General features: G+C 41.6%; 2 protein-coding genes and 1 long non-coding RNA gene across 3 annotated transcripts; 2 read left to right on the top strand and 1 right to left on the bottom strand.

Annotated features, from left to right (window-relative positions):
* On the bottom strand, nucleotides 259-3,367 carry LOC8072382. Its single transcript, XR_002451361.1, has 3 exons — nucleotides 3,257-3,367; nucleotides 3,043-3,136; nucleotides 259-820 (listed from the first exon to the last, which is right to left on the bottom strand). It is a non-coding gene; the product is annotated as an uncharacterized LOC8072382 (long non-coding RNA).
* On the top strand, nucleotides 3,268-9,760 carry LOC8072381 (sphingosine-1-phosphate lyase). The gene is made up of 15 exons (XM_002457503.2): nucleotides 3,268-3,811; nucleotides 3,927-3,972; nucleotides 5,171-5,316; nucleotides 5,727-5,786; nucleotides 6,265-6,489; nucleotides 6,595-6,736; nucleotides 6,861-6,911; nucleotides 7,013-7,104; nucleotides 7,810-7,936; nucleotides 8,044-8,059; nucleotides 8,398-8,505; nucleotides 8,600-8,654; nucleotides 8,940-9,086; nucleotides 9,174-9,252; nucleotides 9,359-9,760. Exons 1-15 carry the CDS (start codon nucleotides 3,627-3,629, stop codon nucleotides 9,479-9,481), a joined length of 1,602 nt encoding a protein of 533 aa, XP_002457548.1. The 5' UTR covers nucleotides 3,268-3,626; the 3' UTR covers nucleotides 9,482-9,760.
* LOC8072380 (putative pentatricopeptide repeat-containing protein At2g01510) lies at nucleotides 9,830-12,515 on the top strand. Its single transcript, XM_021457087.1, has one exon. It carries the CDS (start codon nucleotides 10,039-10,041, stop codon nucleotides 12,463-12,465), a length of 2,427 nt encoding a protein of 808 aa, XP_021312762.1. The 5' UTR covers nucleotides 9,830-10,038; the 3' UTR covers nucleotides 12,466-12,515.

Raw genomic sequence — 14,155 nt, 5'->3', positions numbered from 1 at the left:
CCACAAGGCTGAGGCAAAGTGGTTAGGGAAAAGGTGGAGGAGGAGAGGACAATGGTGCTTAGGTGTTTGGATGATGATGAACTAGTGCTCGAGCAAGGATGACGATGGGGCCAGGGCCCGATGGAGAGAAAGAAGATGATGTGTATAGGGCTTGCATGGTGGTGAGGTAGAAAGAGGGGAGAATAATGCTATAATATGATTATTTTTGGTAATATAAAAATATTGAGGTCTATTTATGGGATGACTAATGACATAGAAAATGATGTACCTCACATATCACAAGAATTACAATGAAGCTGTTCGTACAACCAAAGCAAAAGAGAGCCACAAGGAGCCATACCAAACAAAACCTTATCCTGTGTTCTTTTGGCAACAACAAACAAAAGACAATGACCCAAATCTGCTCCATTGACATATACTTGTGAAACCTCGAAGGTTGGTTGATTGTCTTTGGCAAAGGCAAGACTGCACATCCACGTGAGCGGCCTATCTCAAATGTTGAATTTCCCTCCTCTCGGTTGTCTCCTAATCAAGTTGTTGCCCATGTGGTGAGCCGAACCCAAACAGAAACAGGGGATCGTAGTGCGCATCGCCAACATTCATGGACAGCTGCTCCACCGACCTGAACCACGTCCCCAGCTTCCCCATGAACCCGTAGTCGCCGAACAACACATCGCTGACGCTCTGGCGCCCCTCCGTGCTCGGCAGCCACGCCGCCACTAGCGCATCCAGGGCACCCACGTACAGCTCCACCACCAGCGGACATCCAGACACGAGGATCACGGCGCACTTGATGCTTCCGCACACTGCTGTTATAGATCTAATAAAAATAGGTTGGTTTTTGGCATCTACGATGAAAAAATATAGCATTTTTAGATGTTCCTAGGTCTTGCATTTGGATCAATAAGAAAAAATAGCTTAACAAATACTCAAATATAGCATTAAAAAATAAATTAAATTTCAAAACATCAAAGGTGTGAAACCAGATCTGAGAAAAATGAATAATTTGTTAATATTTATGTAAAAAACTATGTTTAGTGATCCTTACGTATATCCCTATTTTGAATCGACAAGATAAACGTAAACTAAATGGCCTGACCTTATAGTCACGTCTAATTGATTGGTGTGACTTAACCGCCATGTAAGCGACACACATGAAAAATACTTCCAACAACGCTAACACTCCATTTAATCATTTCAATACATATAGCATGACTATAGTGGCAAGTCACATAATGGCCTTTAGCGTGGGTAAGGACACATTTGGCATGGCTCCTCTACACTCGCTCGGGTGTTAGGGCCAGAGCCCACTGTGCGAAGCCACTTTTCCACAGCTTTTGTGTCCATATGCAAAATGGCTATGGCTTTTTGGTGGCCAGAAGTGCTCCTTTGCGTGAGGGCATTTGGTGTAGCTCCATCTGCTTTCGATGCGGGAGCCGCACTAAACAGTCTTAAACGAGCTAGGCCTTGTTTAGATGCACCAAAAACCAAAAACTTTACAAGATTCCCCATTACATCGAATCTTGCGGCAAATGTATGGAGCATTAAATATAGATAAAAAAGATAACTAATTACACAGTTACCTGTAAATCACGAGACGAATCTTTTAAGCCTAGTTATTCCATGATTGGACAATGTTTGTCAAATAAAAACGAAAGTGCTATAGTGTCAAAATCCAAAAAGTTTTTGCATCTAAACAAGGCCTTACTAATTTTAGTTTATGACATATTTTTTAAGATAATAACAAAGTCAAAATGCTCCACCCACAATGGACAAGGTACCCACTTTAATGGCTTCTAAAAGGCTGCTTTCCAGAAGTGCAGCAGCCAGCTATATATTGGTGTTCAAGTTGAGGAGGAAGTGAGTAATCTTATGCGTTGTTTAACAGTTGACTATTAGTTTTCTATCTAAACAGCGCAATAAAATGTCCTTAAAAGATCTACTTCCTCCATTCCAAATTGTAAGTCATTCCAAGAATCTTGGAGAGTATCATTAGATTCTTCCTTAATTATATTTTCATAGTATATTCACTTTACGTTATAAATCTTAGTATTTTTCTCTATAATTTTGATCAAACATGAAAATGCTTTGACTCTCCAAGATTCTTGGAATGACTTACAATTTGGAATGGAGAGAGTACTTACTAAGCATTTTAGTTTGTGGCATACCCTTTCAAAATATTAGATTTTTTACTAAATAAATAAAAAATTTAACAAAACAAAAACACTCCACCCACAAAGGATAATGCCTACTTCAATGGCTTCTAGAAGGCTGCTTTGAAGTGCAGCAGACAGCTATACATTGGTGTCGTGCAATTTTGGAGGAAGTGAGTAATTAATGTTAGACCTTGTTTTCAAATCTAAAAGGCTAACAGTTAGTTAGCTGATAATAGTTATTTCTTTAGATTTAAATAGATCTAGTTAATAATTTAACTAATTATTAGCTGAATACTCAGCTAATAACAACTATTTCACTAGCTAGACTAAACTAGCTAATAGCAGCTAGTATTAGCTACGATCTACTATCTATTAGCTAACTGGTATATTTTGATTTATTATCTGCTAATAGTTATTTGGCTAATAGTTCATATCTAATATTAGCTACCTACCTATTAGCTGGAGGGTGCTTGAATGCACCGCTAAGGCCAGTCTCAATGCATAGTTTCATAATACAGTTACCAAGACTACAAACTAGGTAACCGAGCCACATGAGTTTCATGTAGATGAAACTCCTCTCTCATCTGATGAAACTCCTTCATTTAATGACCCTGCCAAGTCAGCAATTTTGCTTATGTGACACTCTATTTAATATGCATGACACTCTCATAAAACATGCATTGAGACTGACCTAATTAAAAATGCTACTAAGATAACTATTAGCTGTTCTATTATCTAATTTGGTTTAACTAGTGAGAGTTATTATCTATAGGTCCAGCTAATAATTAGCTACTTTATTAACTACAGTTATTTGAATCCTTATAGAAATAGCTATACACTAATAATTCTCTCTTTTGAACTCGCGGACTGTAGCACAACACGTTACCTTTGTGCAACTACAGTATGACTGTATGAGTACAGTTTATTGGGCTGGCTTGACTTGGCCCGCTTTGGGTTGCGTCCAAGCACACCTTTGCTGACTTCACTCCCAATCAACCGTGTGTCATAGTAGTCAGAAAAGGCGTCAAAGACTATTCTGTTATATAAAAAACAAAAAGGGAAATGGTAAAATAAATAAAAGAAAACAAAAATACTCCTACCTGGAGCAAACTCAGTTCATTGATCATCGTGCCTTCCAACCTTCTGCTGCGTTGCTGATTGTCCCCTTCCGAATTCTTCGTCTTTGCCGGGCGGCGGGCGCGGCGCCTTGCCGGCGGCTGCAGCGGCAGCGGAGCGCAGCAACCCCCTCCGCGGCACCCCACCCCACTATTCCTCCACGCCGTATACAACAATTCAACCCGGCCCGGCTCTCCTCTCCTCAGCTCGATCGATCGCATCCGCCCCCCGCTACGCGACACCGCTCACCACCACCACACCGCGCTCGCCGCCACGAGGAGTCCCATCCCATCCAGCTCCCACCAGCAAACCAATCCGATCGAATAGTCCGCGAGCGAAGCCGAAGCGAAGCCCATGGAGGCGGCGGCGGAGATGGCGCTGCGCCTCCGGGCGGCGGCCAACGACCGCCTGGCGGGCTACGAGCCGCTGGCCCTCGTCGCCGCGCCGCTCCTCGCGCTCCTCGTCGCGCGGACCCTCCACGCCGCCGCCAACGCCGTCGCCGACCGGGGCCTCGTCGCCATCGCCATCGCCGCCGTCAAGTCAGCGCCCGTCCCTCGCCCTTCTTGCTTGCTTGCCCGTTGACTGCGCGCGCGTCTAAGCGGCACGTACTACTAGCGCTGCTTGCTCATCTAGCTCTGCTTTTGCTCTCCGCAGGTTGCTGCCGGGAGTCTCCGGCTACATCGCGGCGGAGAAGAAGAAGGTACTAATCCATAATCTCTATAATTATTATTCTTATTATTCCGGAAAGAAAATAGAAGTACAAAACCTTTGTGCTCCTTCTGCTTCGTACTTGCATCAATCGATCGAGAAGCGTTCGTGTCTTCCTTTTTTTGTTCACTCGGTATCAAAATTAAATGAGTATTATCTCCTCGTGCTGCACTATTTGATTGATTGTGCAGTGTGAATCAGATCGTTGCAGGTAGATAGTCAGTCACTGTTTCTCCTCCCCTTACCCCTTATGATAGTAGTAATAAGCCTGTCCCTTCCCAAAAATTTTGTAAAATTTTTCAGATTTTCCGTCACATCGAATGTTTAGACGTGTGCATGAAGTATTAAATATAGACGAAAATAAAAACTAATTACATAGTTTGGTCGAAATTGACGAGACGAATCTTTTGAGCCGTGCATGATTGGACAATATTTGTCAAATACAAACGAAAGTGCTACAGTACCTGTTTTGCAAAAATTTTTGGAACTAAACAAGGCCCAACATATTTTGACGTATCCGTCTTCAAAAAGATGCTTTTCTGGTAAAGAGCCAAAAAGTCCCGTACGCAGCTCCGCTGTCAGTGCTGTTCACATATGCCATTGCATCTTGCACCACGCGTGAGTACGTGTACGTCTGTTACCTTGTTGGTGCTACACGCCTACAGCCCTACACTGCTACTGTTAGCTTCTCCTTTGATTAATAAATCTGGCTGAGTACACGCATCTTATAGCTGCTTTCGTGCCCGCAAAAATGTGGCTTCTAAAGGCTTATGGCCCTTGATCAATCTCGTTTACTAAGGGAATATTTGGTTGGAAGTACTAAAATTTATTATGTATTGTAGTACATTTGTAACTATAGCAATTAGTGTCTAATCATTGACTAGTTAGGTTTTTAAAAATCGTCTCGTAAATTATTCTCTAACTGTATTTTTAGTTTCATAAATACTTTATATTTAATATTCTATGCATGTGTCCAAACATTCAATATGATAGAGACTGCAGTTTAATATTGGGAACCAAATAGGGCCTAATTCTGAGGTGACATCTACATATGCATGAAACATGGTGGACTGCTTACCCTGATCACTCTTGGGATTACTTTCGTACATATATATGCTTCATGTTCACATTTTATTGTATATAATGTATCAAGATATATCCTTACGACATCTCTGCTGCTATTGTATCAGGTTGTTGACAAGATGCAATCCGGTGGGGCCAAGAACGATCGGCGAGCTGACTTGCCAACTATTGGCCTTGGCGAGCAAGTGATAGAAGAGCTTGAAACACTGAAAGCCAAAGATGTAGACTGGCAGGGAAAATGCTCTGGCACAGTGTACGTGCACCTCATTCTCAGAGTCACAGACAATAAACTGAAACTAGTGCATCCCATCACGTTCCAATTTATTAGACTTTGATTTGGTCATTATGTTGTAAACTACTCATTCTTTTCTACTTCATCCCAAATTGCAAGTCATTTCAAGAATCTTGGAGAGTCAAAACATCTCAAGTTTGACCAAAATTATAGAAAAAATTATAAAGTTTTGTGGCATTAAATAGATATATTTTGAAAATATAATTAATGAAGAACCTAATGATACTTAGTTGATATCATAAGTGTTATTATTCTACCATATAAATTTGGTCAAACTTGAGATGCTTTTACTCTCCAATATTCTTGGAATGACTTATAATTTGGGATGGAAGGAGTATCAAACAAATTTTATTGGTTAACTTGTCTTGCAGATATATTGCTGGAAGTGAGTCTGAGGGCCATTTTGAATTGATAAACAAGGCGGTATCTATGTAAGACTGATATTTCCCTTATGTCAATTTCAATCTTGATTGATCCAATGTACGGATACTTCTCATGGATCTCATCTAGATACGACATTCCTTTCTCAGCTTAAACAGGAAATATAGCAAAGTTAGGTGTCTGCGATTGCATTTATAAATCTAAGTTTGAGAATGTGTCTTCATTCAGAACTCATCAGTGGGCGAAGAACAAATTCCAAATAAATTTTTAAGGCAAACAGCAGGGTTCCCTACTGTAAACTTTATTAAACAAAGAAAAAGTTGGTACAAGACAGATCAAGAAACAAAGAATGACTGGAAGAAAATAAAAAAGATTCCAAATCTTTGCTGGTGTTTGTGGAATGTCTTTTTTTTAATAATGAATGCTTAAAGTTTCCATGTGATTCTACTCATCTTATTTTAGGCCTTCCATAGTCTAATTTGGACTCAAATTCTGATCTGTTATGTTGATTAAAAAAAAATCTTTCAGGTTTTCACACACCAATCCGCTCCATCAAGATGTATTCAAGAGTGTGGCAAACATGGAAGCTGAAGTAGTTGCAATGACAGCTGCTTTACTTGGCAGCAAAGAAAAATCATCTGGTGGACAAATTTGCGGCAACATGACATCAGGTGGAACTGAAAGCATATTATTAGCAGTCAAAACAACACGTGACTATATGCGATCAAAGAAAGGGATTACAAAGCCTGAAATGTGAGACAATGGTTGATTATGTTTGATTTTCTCGACAAGTACCTTTTTATTTTGAAAGTTTTACAACTTCTTGTCTCTATGGTAAGAAAAGGTTATTGTACACAGTATAATGGCTGAATCAGCACATTCTGCGTACGACAAAGCTGCTGAATACTTCAATATTAAAGTGCGGCGTGTACCTGTGAACAAAGAGTTTCTTGCAGATGTGAAAGGATTCAAACGATGCATAAATGGAAACACTATAATGGTAATCTTTTTCATGATTTTAAGTCACAATGGTCCTCAATGTTCTTGCCCAGTATGGAATATCGATGGAAACACCACAAAGGAACATTATATATAATGTCTCCTAACAAACTCCTGTTGTACAGATGATTGGATCTGCACCAGGATTTCCACATGGTTTAATTGATCCTATTGAGGTATGAAGCTAAATTATTAGGCAATCATGTTAAAACATTACTATGTCATATAATTCTTAATGCACGACTGGTTTGTTGGTTGCTTCACAACATATCTCCAGGAACTTGGGGAACTGGCTTCACGCTATGACATTTGCTTGCATATTGATTTATGCCTTGGTGGCTTCGTACTGCCTTTTGCTCGTAAGCTTGGGTATGAGCTCTCTTCAGCCGTTAGTTTTTCCTAGCCACTTATTTTAGGTATCTATATTTTGAAGAACTTAGTAGACAATTTCAGAATGATCCATCTATTTATTGCAATAGCTTTATGATTGGCCTAACAATAATTTCCTCATTCGGATAAAAATAAAGTGCTGAATGCCTAGAATTGATTATTTGTAGGATCATAACACCATGGTTCCTGTAGGTTGCAAAATTTTCTTGTAACCCCTCCATATGTGCACCCCAACTTGAAGCAGTTCAAATGATTATAAGTTTTCGTCTTAAAACACCTTTTTCATTCAAATTCTCTAAGTTAATGTTTGAGGTTCAGGAAATTTATTTAGATTTGTTTGCCGTAAAAAATTTCATCAATGACGATAAACTTAAAAAATGGTTAAAACTAAATGTGATATAGGATAACCGCATATGAAAGCAATATGTTTGATTGCTGTGATCTGCAATATAATTGGAAATGAACAAAAGCTCCTGGTTAAAGATCAGCTTGTGACAAATCTTGATAGGTTTTGTCTGTGTGTTTTTGCCTTCCCTTTTGTGGGACATTGGTTGGTTTTCAGAATCTAGGAAGAATAGCAGTATGTCAATAGTATCCATTAAATCTTTTGTTTGTGAAATTTGATTTTCTGAAAGTGCTACATTTTTTTTGTATTTTGTTTTGTGTTTTATCTGCGATATGTAGGTACCCTATTCCTCCTTTTGATTTTTCTGTCAAGGGTGTTACATCAATCTCATCAGATGTTCATAAGTACGGATTAGCACCAAAAGGCACAAGTATTGTTCTGTACAGAAATCATGAAATTAGAAAGGTAAGAAGAACCATGGTATATCTGTCTTTACTTTACTCGACCAAATTCTAACATTTTTCTATCCGTGTGATTCACTCTGACATCTTGGATATCACCAACAAATTCAGCATCAATTTGTTGCTGGTAAGCTCTTCCTCTTCTTTCCAAAATAAAATGAAACCTCTTTAATGAACTTATGTCTTTTTAACTTCTGTTTGTATTAATGTCATATCATGGTTTCCATTATGGAAAATACATAATTTAAACAGCTTAGCAGGTATGAACATGTTGGAAATATAATAGCTGGAAGAACTTTTAGCTGTAATTTTTTTTAAATGGTCTAGAGAAGTTGGATATACTTCTGCTATCCGTGGAAGTAGTACTTGGTTCCTGAAAATCCTTGTTATCTTAACTCCTTCGAGTCTTCTTCAAAAATTTGAATAGTGATTTACAATTGCATTTGTGTTTCCTTGTTTGTTCAGTTACTGAGTGGACCGGTGGGCTTTATGTTTCTCCCACTATGGCTGGAAGCAGGCCAGGTGGATTAATTGCGGGAGCCTGGGCTGCTATGATGTCTCTCGGACTGAATGGTGACAAACTTATTCTGAAATTCCATCAGTGTGTAGTGGTGGCTTAGAATCAAATAGTACTTGTGATGTATACCATTGCTTTTCTTGCTTCCAGGCTACTTGGACAATACAAGGTGTGTCATGGAAGTTTCGAAGAAAATACAAAGAGGGTAAACTTGTTTGCTTATTATGCCTGAACGCTGAACTATAACTAAAAGACATAAGACAAATTCTGACTGTAGCTATGTTTTACCCATTTTGGTTTATTTATTTATTGTAACTTTTTAAATTGAAGTAGGATTCACGTAGATATTTATTTTCTTCTAGTACGCATGGTCAAATGCCAAATTAATTAACACACTTGTAATGTTTCTATACTAAGAATAGATGTGCTTCCTATTGTTGTGACTGGCCGGATCGTCTAGCTGTGGTTAAAGATTCTATGGTTTGTGCAGGATTGGAGAAATCCCAGGGTTGTTTGTGATTGGGAAACCAGATATGACCATTGTGGCGTTTGGCTCAGATGTTGTCGACATATTTGAGGTGAACGACATAATGTCATCAAAAGGTTGGCATCTCAATGCTCTGCAGAGACCTAACAGGTAAATCCTAATTTCAGACAAACAAATTGTATGCCATCAGTGCCATTTTGCATTCTCGGTTAGTCTGACAATCCTTACTGGTTTCAGTTTGCACATCTGTGTGACCCTTCAACACACGACTATTTACGACCAATTCCTGAAGGATCTGCAAGATTCTGTGGACACTGTGAGTTGTTCAGCATGTGTTATGTTGCCTAATGGCTATTACCCTGCCTGATCCATTGCATCGCTAGGAAAGGCCATATTTTCTTATTACTGGTTGGCGTTGGCAGGTGAAAGCAAACCCAGGCCCTATTAGCGGCGGAATGGCTCCTATCTACGGCGCCGCAGGGAAGATGCCAGACAGAGGCACGGTGAGGGAGCTGCTTGTGGAGTTCATGGACAGCTCTTGCTGAACTGATTATGGCTTGTGAAAAACAGTCCCAGTGCTGTGATTTGTTTGCCTAGGTATACAAAGTTATCATAGGAAAGAGGGGAAAGTCATTGAGGCGATACAAACACATGTATTTCACAATTACAAGAAGTGTATCTGTATGATTGTATATCAATATCAGAGCATGCATATGTAATGTACCACCAAGCTTACAAATGTATCTGTTCCTATATACAACATTTGTTACATTTTAGGCGTACTCACCCTGTGAATCAGGGGATAATAATAATAGAATACAAAAGATTGGGTATCAAGAATACGTTTTCGGGATATCAGAATACGTCTTGCGCACCAACAAGCGTATTTGGAGAAGCTAATAAAACACCACGCACTTTCAGGATTTGAACCAACGACGGTTAGTTCCGAGCTCCGGCCGTGCGGCAGCGCGGCACGGCGGTTGGTGAAGCAGGCATCAGGGCATCAGGCGACGGAGGCGGCCGCAGAAGGAAATACCCCGGTGCTGGGCAGGGCGAGGGTCTGAGGAGGTGGCGGTACCGCGGATTGATTGCCCATGCCGCCATGCGCCCATTCAAGCCCACCGCCGGCGCCCGCAGCATCGCCTCGCGCCTCGCCGGCGCCTCGACGCCGGCGGACGCGCGCATGGTCAAGGCGGGCTCCGACCCAGCCACCTACCGCCTCGAACTCCACCTCAACTACCTCGTCTCCTCCGGCCGCCTCGCGGCCGCACGCAAGGTGCTCGACCAGGTGCCCGAGAAGAGCACCCTCTACCTCAGATTCCTCAACCGCATTCTCTTGGGATGCTCCAGGTCGTGCGACCTCTCCGCCGCCAAGGCGCTATTCAGCGCTGCGGCTCGCCGCAACGCCAAAACCTGGACCATCATGATGAGGATGCTCCCCGCGGATGGCCGTGGCTCCGATGCTGTGTCGCTCTTCCGGGACATGCTCAGGGAGGGCGAGGCCTCGCCCGACGACGTCACCATCACCACCGTGCTCAACGTGCCTGGCTGCGATGTCGGGACACTGCATCCCGTGGTCACCAAGCTCGGCTTTGGCGCCAGTGTTGTCGTCTGTAACACGCTGCTAGATGCGTACTGCAAGCAAGGATTCATTGCTGCTGCTCGGAGGGTCTTCCTGGAGATGCCACACAGGGACAGCATCACGTACAATGCCATGATTATGGGCTGCTCCAGGCAGGGGCGGCACGGGGAGGCACTAGAGCTATTTGCTGCTATGCGACGTGAGGGAGTTGACACCAGCCACTTCACGTTCTCAAGTTTGCTAACAGTGGCGACAGGTATGGTTGATCTCCACCTTGGGCGTCAGATCCATGGTCTCTTTGTCAGGGCCAACCCATCATGTAATGTCTTTGTGAACAATGCATTGCTTGATTTCTACTCGAAATGTGACTCCCTTGGTGATCTGAAGCAGTTGTTTGATGAGATGTCAGAGCGGGACAATGTTTCATACAATGTGATGATCTCTGCGTGTTCTTGGAACCGATGTGGTGGCATGGCTTTGCAGCTGTTCAGGGATATGCAGACACTCGGCTTTGACAGGCGGACCTTACCATATGCTAGCTTGCTCAGTGTAGCTGGGGCACTGCCTCACATTAAGATTGGGAGACAAATACATGCACAATTGATCCTTCATGGCCTTACTTTAGAGGATTTCGTGGGAAATGCCCTGATTGACATGTACTCAAAATGCGGTATGCTAGATGCTGCAAAGACTATTTTTGCATACAAAAGTGACAAAACTGCCATTTCCTGGACCGCGTTGATAACTGGGTGTGTCCAGAATGGGCAGAATGAGGAAGCATTGCAACTATTCTGTGACATGAGAAGAGCTGGTCTAAGTCCTGACAGGGCGACATGTTCTAGCATCATGAAGTCTTCCTCAAGCCTGGCAGTGATTGGGATAGGAAGGCAATTGCATGCTTACCTCACAAAATCAGGGCACATGCCCAGCGTGTTCTCAGGTAGTGCCCTTCTTGATATGTATGCAAAATGTGGCTGTTTGGATGAAGCCATCAGAACATTTAATGAGATGCCTGAAAAGAATTCCATCACGTGGAATGCTGTAATTTCAGCATATGCGCAATATGGACAGGCAAAGAATGCCATCAGGATGTTTGACAGCATGCTTCACTGTGGTCTTTGTCCAGATCCAGTCACTTTCCTGAGTGTGCTAGCAGCCTGTGGTCACAATGGTCTTGCAGAAGAATGCATGAAATACTTTGACCTGATGAGATATTACTATAGCATGTCACCCTGGAAGGAACACTATTCTTGTGTTATTGATACCTTGGGTCGGGCAGGCTGTTTCGATAAAATTCAGAAAGTGATAGATGAGATGCCATTTGAGGATGATCCAATAATATGGAGCTCCATTCTTCACTCATGCAGGATCTACGGAAACCAGGATTTAGCTACAGTGGCTGCTGAAAAATTGTTCACTATGGTGCCCACAGATGCGACTGCCTATGTCATACTGTCCAACATATATGCTAAAGCTGGTAACTGGGAAGGTGCTGCACGTGTGAAAAAGATTATGAGAGATAGAGGAGTTAAGAAAGAGTCGGGTAACAGTTGGGTTGAAATCAAGCAAAAGATCTACATGTTCTCTTCTAATGATCACACCAACCCAATGATAGATGAGATTAAAAAAGAGCTTGAGAGGTTGTACGAAGAGATGGATAAACAAGGCTATGAGCCCGATACTAGCTGTGCCTTGCATATGGTGGATAATAAGGAAAAGTTGGAGTCACTGAAATACCACAGTGAGAGATTGGCCATCGCGTTTGCCTTGATTAATACCCCACCAGGGACACCAATTACGGTTATGAAGAACTTGAGTGCCTGCCTGGATTGTCATGCTGCCATCAAGATGATATCGAAGATTGTGAACAGAGACATTATCGTAAGAGACTCACGCAGGTTTCACCATTTCAAGGATGGGTTTTGCTCTTGCGGAGACTACTGGTAGGAACTTGGCTGGTTGCCTAGTTAGATGAACAATAAAGTTACACACTGAAGGTCGACAGGAACACATATTTCAGGTATAGTGTATGTACTAGTGATAAACTGAATGTAGTGCTGTTCTTCGCATTACCATTATGGTGCAATGTTGCTAATGGTATTTAAGTTTCTGTTTTATTTTTGGGGACACAAAGGTATCAATGGTTTTCTATTGCATCCACGTCGACAGACCCTGGAGGAGTGGAAGTGAATCTGAGATCCATATCCGTGTTGCCATGTCAAAAAAGGCTTCATGTATTTAAGGTGTGAAATTGTTCCTATTGTAGTTTCTCAAATTTAACCATGCATAATAATTGCTGAACCTGAAAATTTCCTGCATCTGTAAATTTCTATTGCTACTTTCCTGTCAAAAAAAAAGCGACACAAATCTCTGGTCACATTGATATTCCTAGTGATTCAACTGTAGTTCCTGCTGAGTTTGACAACCAGCCAAAAGTCGCATCCCTGTTTAGATTTGAGTTTTTTTGCTCAAAGAGTAAAATTTTTGTGGAATTAGGGCCTGGGAACTAAACGGGGCCAAAAAATTTTGGGGCAAAAATTTTGGGCTGCACAGCCTGCTGCTGTGCACACACTCCCATGGAAGCCCACCAATGACAACTGCAACTGCATGCAGCCCAAGTTGTGTCAGAAAATTTTTTGCCAAACTAAACACCTAAATTTTTTCGCGTGCGTCAAACTTCTGAGCTAAAGTTCTGACCACAAAAAAATTTACCACTTTGGCCAAAAAGTTTCAAATCTAAACAGGGATGCAGATTCTTAAAATCATTTCTGTGCATTTATAGTTGCCATTGACCTAAATTTGAATACCTTCTTCTTTTAACTGCACCTTAAGACTTTTATGGTTTGCACAGAATTGAAGACAACCCTGAATGATTTGCTGTTGAAACTTGAGTCATAACCACAATGGCACCTGGCTCAGTTGTGATTGACGTATTCAAGGCGAACAAAGGGTTCTTTTAATTCAACCTGGAGGCCTGACAGGTTAGTGCCTTTAGTTTTGAAAATATACTTGCAGCTGCGATTGTTTCTCTCTTGAGAAGGAGGCGTTCCACTATGTTCTGGCTTTTGCTAAATACAAAAGCGGGGTATATCCCTTTTCTCGAAAAAAAGGAGGCGTTCCACTGGAAACCCATGACGAGGAAGGTTTTATGTACACTCCTCCTGTTAGCATTAGTTAGCTTGTAGAATGACAGCTTATGTTGTGTTTGTTAGAAGAGAATTGTCAACTATAATGAGAAAACTAAACAAGTCAGGCACAACTTTCTAAAAGAAAAAAAAAACCAAATACGATGGTCACACAATAGAGTACCTGCATATATTTCGAGCATTTCCCCCCGAAGACATACTAGTATGAGTGTTACTTGTCGGATTAATCAAAAAATGGGATGTTTTCGTTCATCAGATATTCATGGATGGGTGAATTGTGGTGCCTCCATCAGTGTCGAATCTACACAAAGGAAATTGGTAATTCAAAAAAGTAAAGGAAATCGTGGTACTGGTCTGGAGAAAAATATCTTTGCTTCTTTGGAGGCATTGGTACTCATCTAAAAAAAAATATCTGTGGACTGTAGCGAATTTGGTTAGGCAAGGTCTGAACGACCGGCCAGCCGCACCCTGGTGGAGTTGAGGACTTTCTT

Source organism: Sorghum bicolor, chromosome 3, assembly GCF_000003195.3.
Source record: "Sorghum bicolor cultivar BTx623 chromosome 3, Sorghum_bicolor_NCBIv3, whole genome shotgun sequence".
NCBI lineage: Eukaryota > Viridiplantae > Streptophyta > Magnoliopsida > Poales > Poaceae > Sorghum > Sorghum bicolor.
This window is presented reverse-complemented; position numbering and strand designations above follow the sequence as displayed.

Bases quoted from the DNA above. Each gene is read 5' to 3' on its own strand.
- LOC8072381 (XM_002457503.2), top strand. From the start codon at position 3,627: ATGGAGGCGGCGGCGGAGATGGCGCTGCGCCTCCGGGCGGCGGCCAAC. The intron at 5,317-5,726 runs GTACGTGCACCT...CTTGTCTTGCAG, and splicing joins GGAAAATGCTCTGGCACAGT to ATATATTGCTGGAAGTGAGT. The intron at 6,912-7,012 runs GTATGAAGCTAA...ACATATCTCCAG, and splicing joins GTTTAATTGATCCTATTGAG to GAACTTGGGGAACTGGCTTC.
- LOC8072380 (XM_021457087.1), top strand. From the start codon at position 10,039: ATGCGCCCATTCAAGCCCACCGCCGGCGCCCGCAGCATCGCCTCGCGC.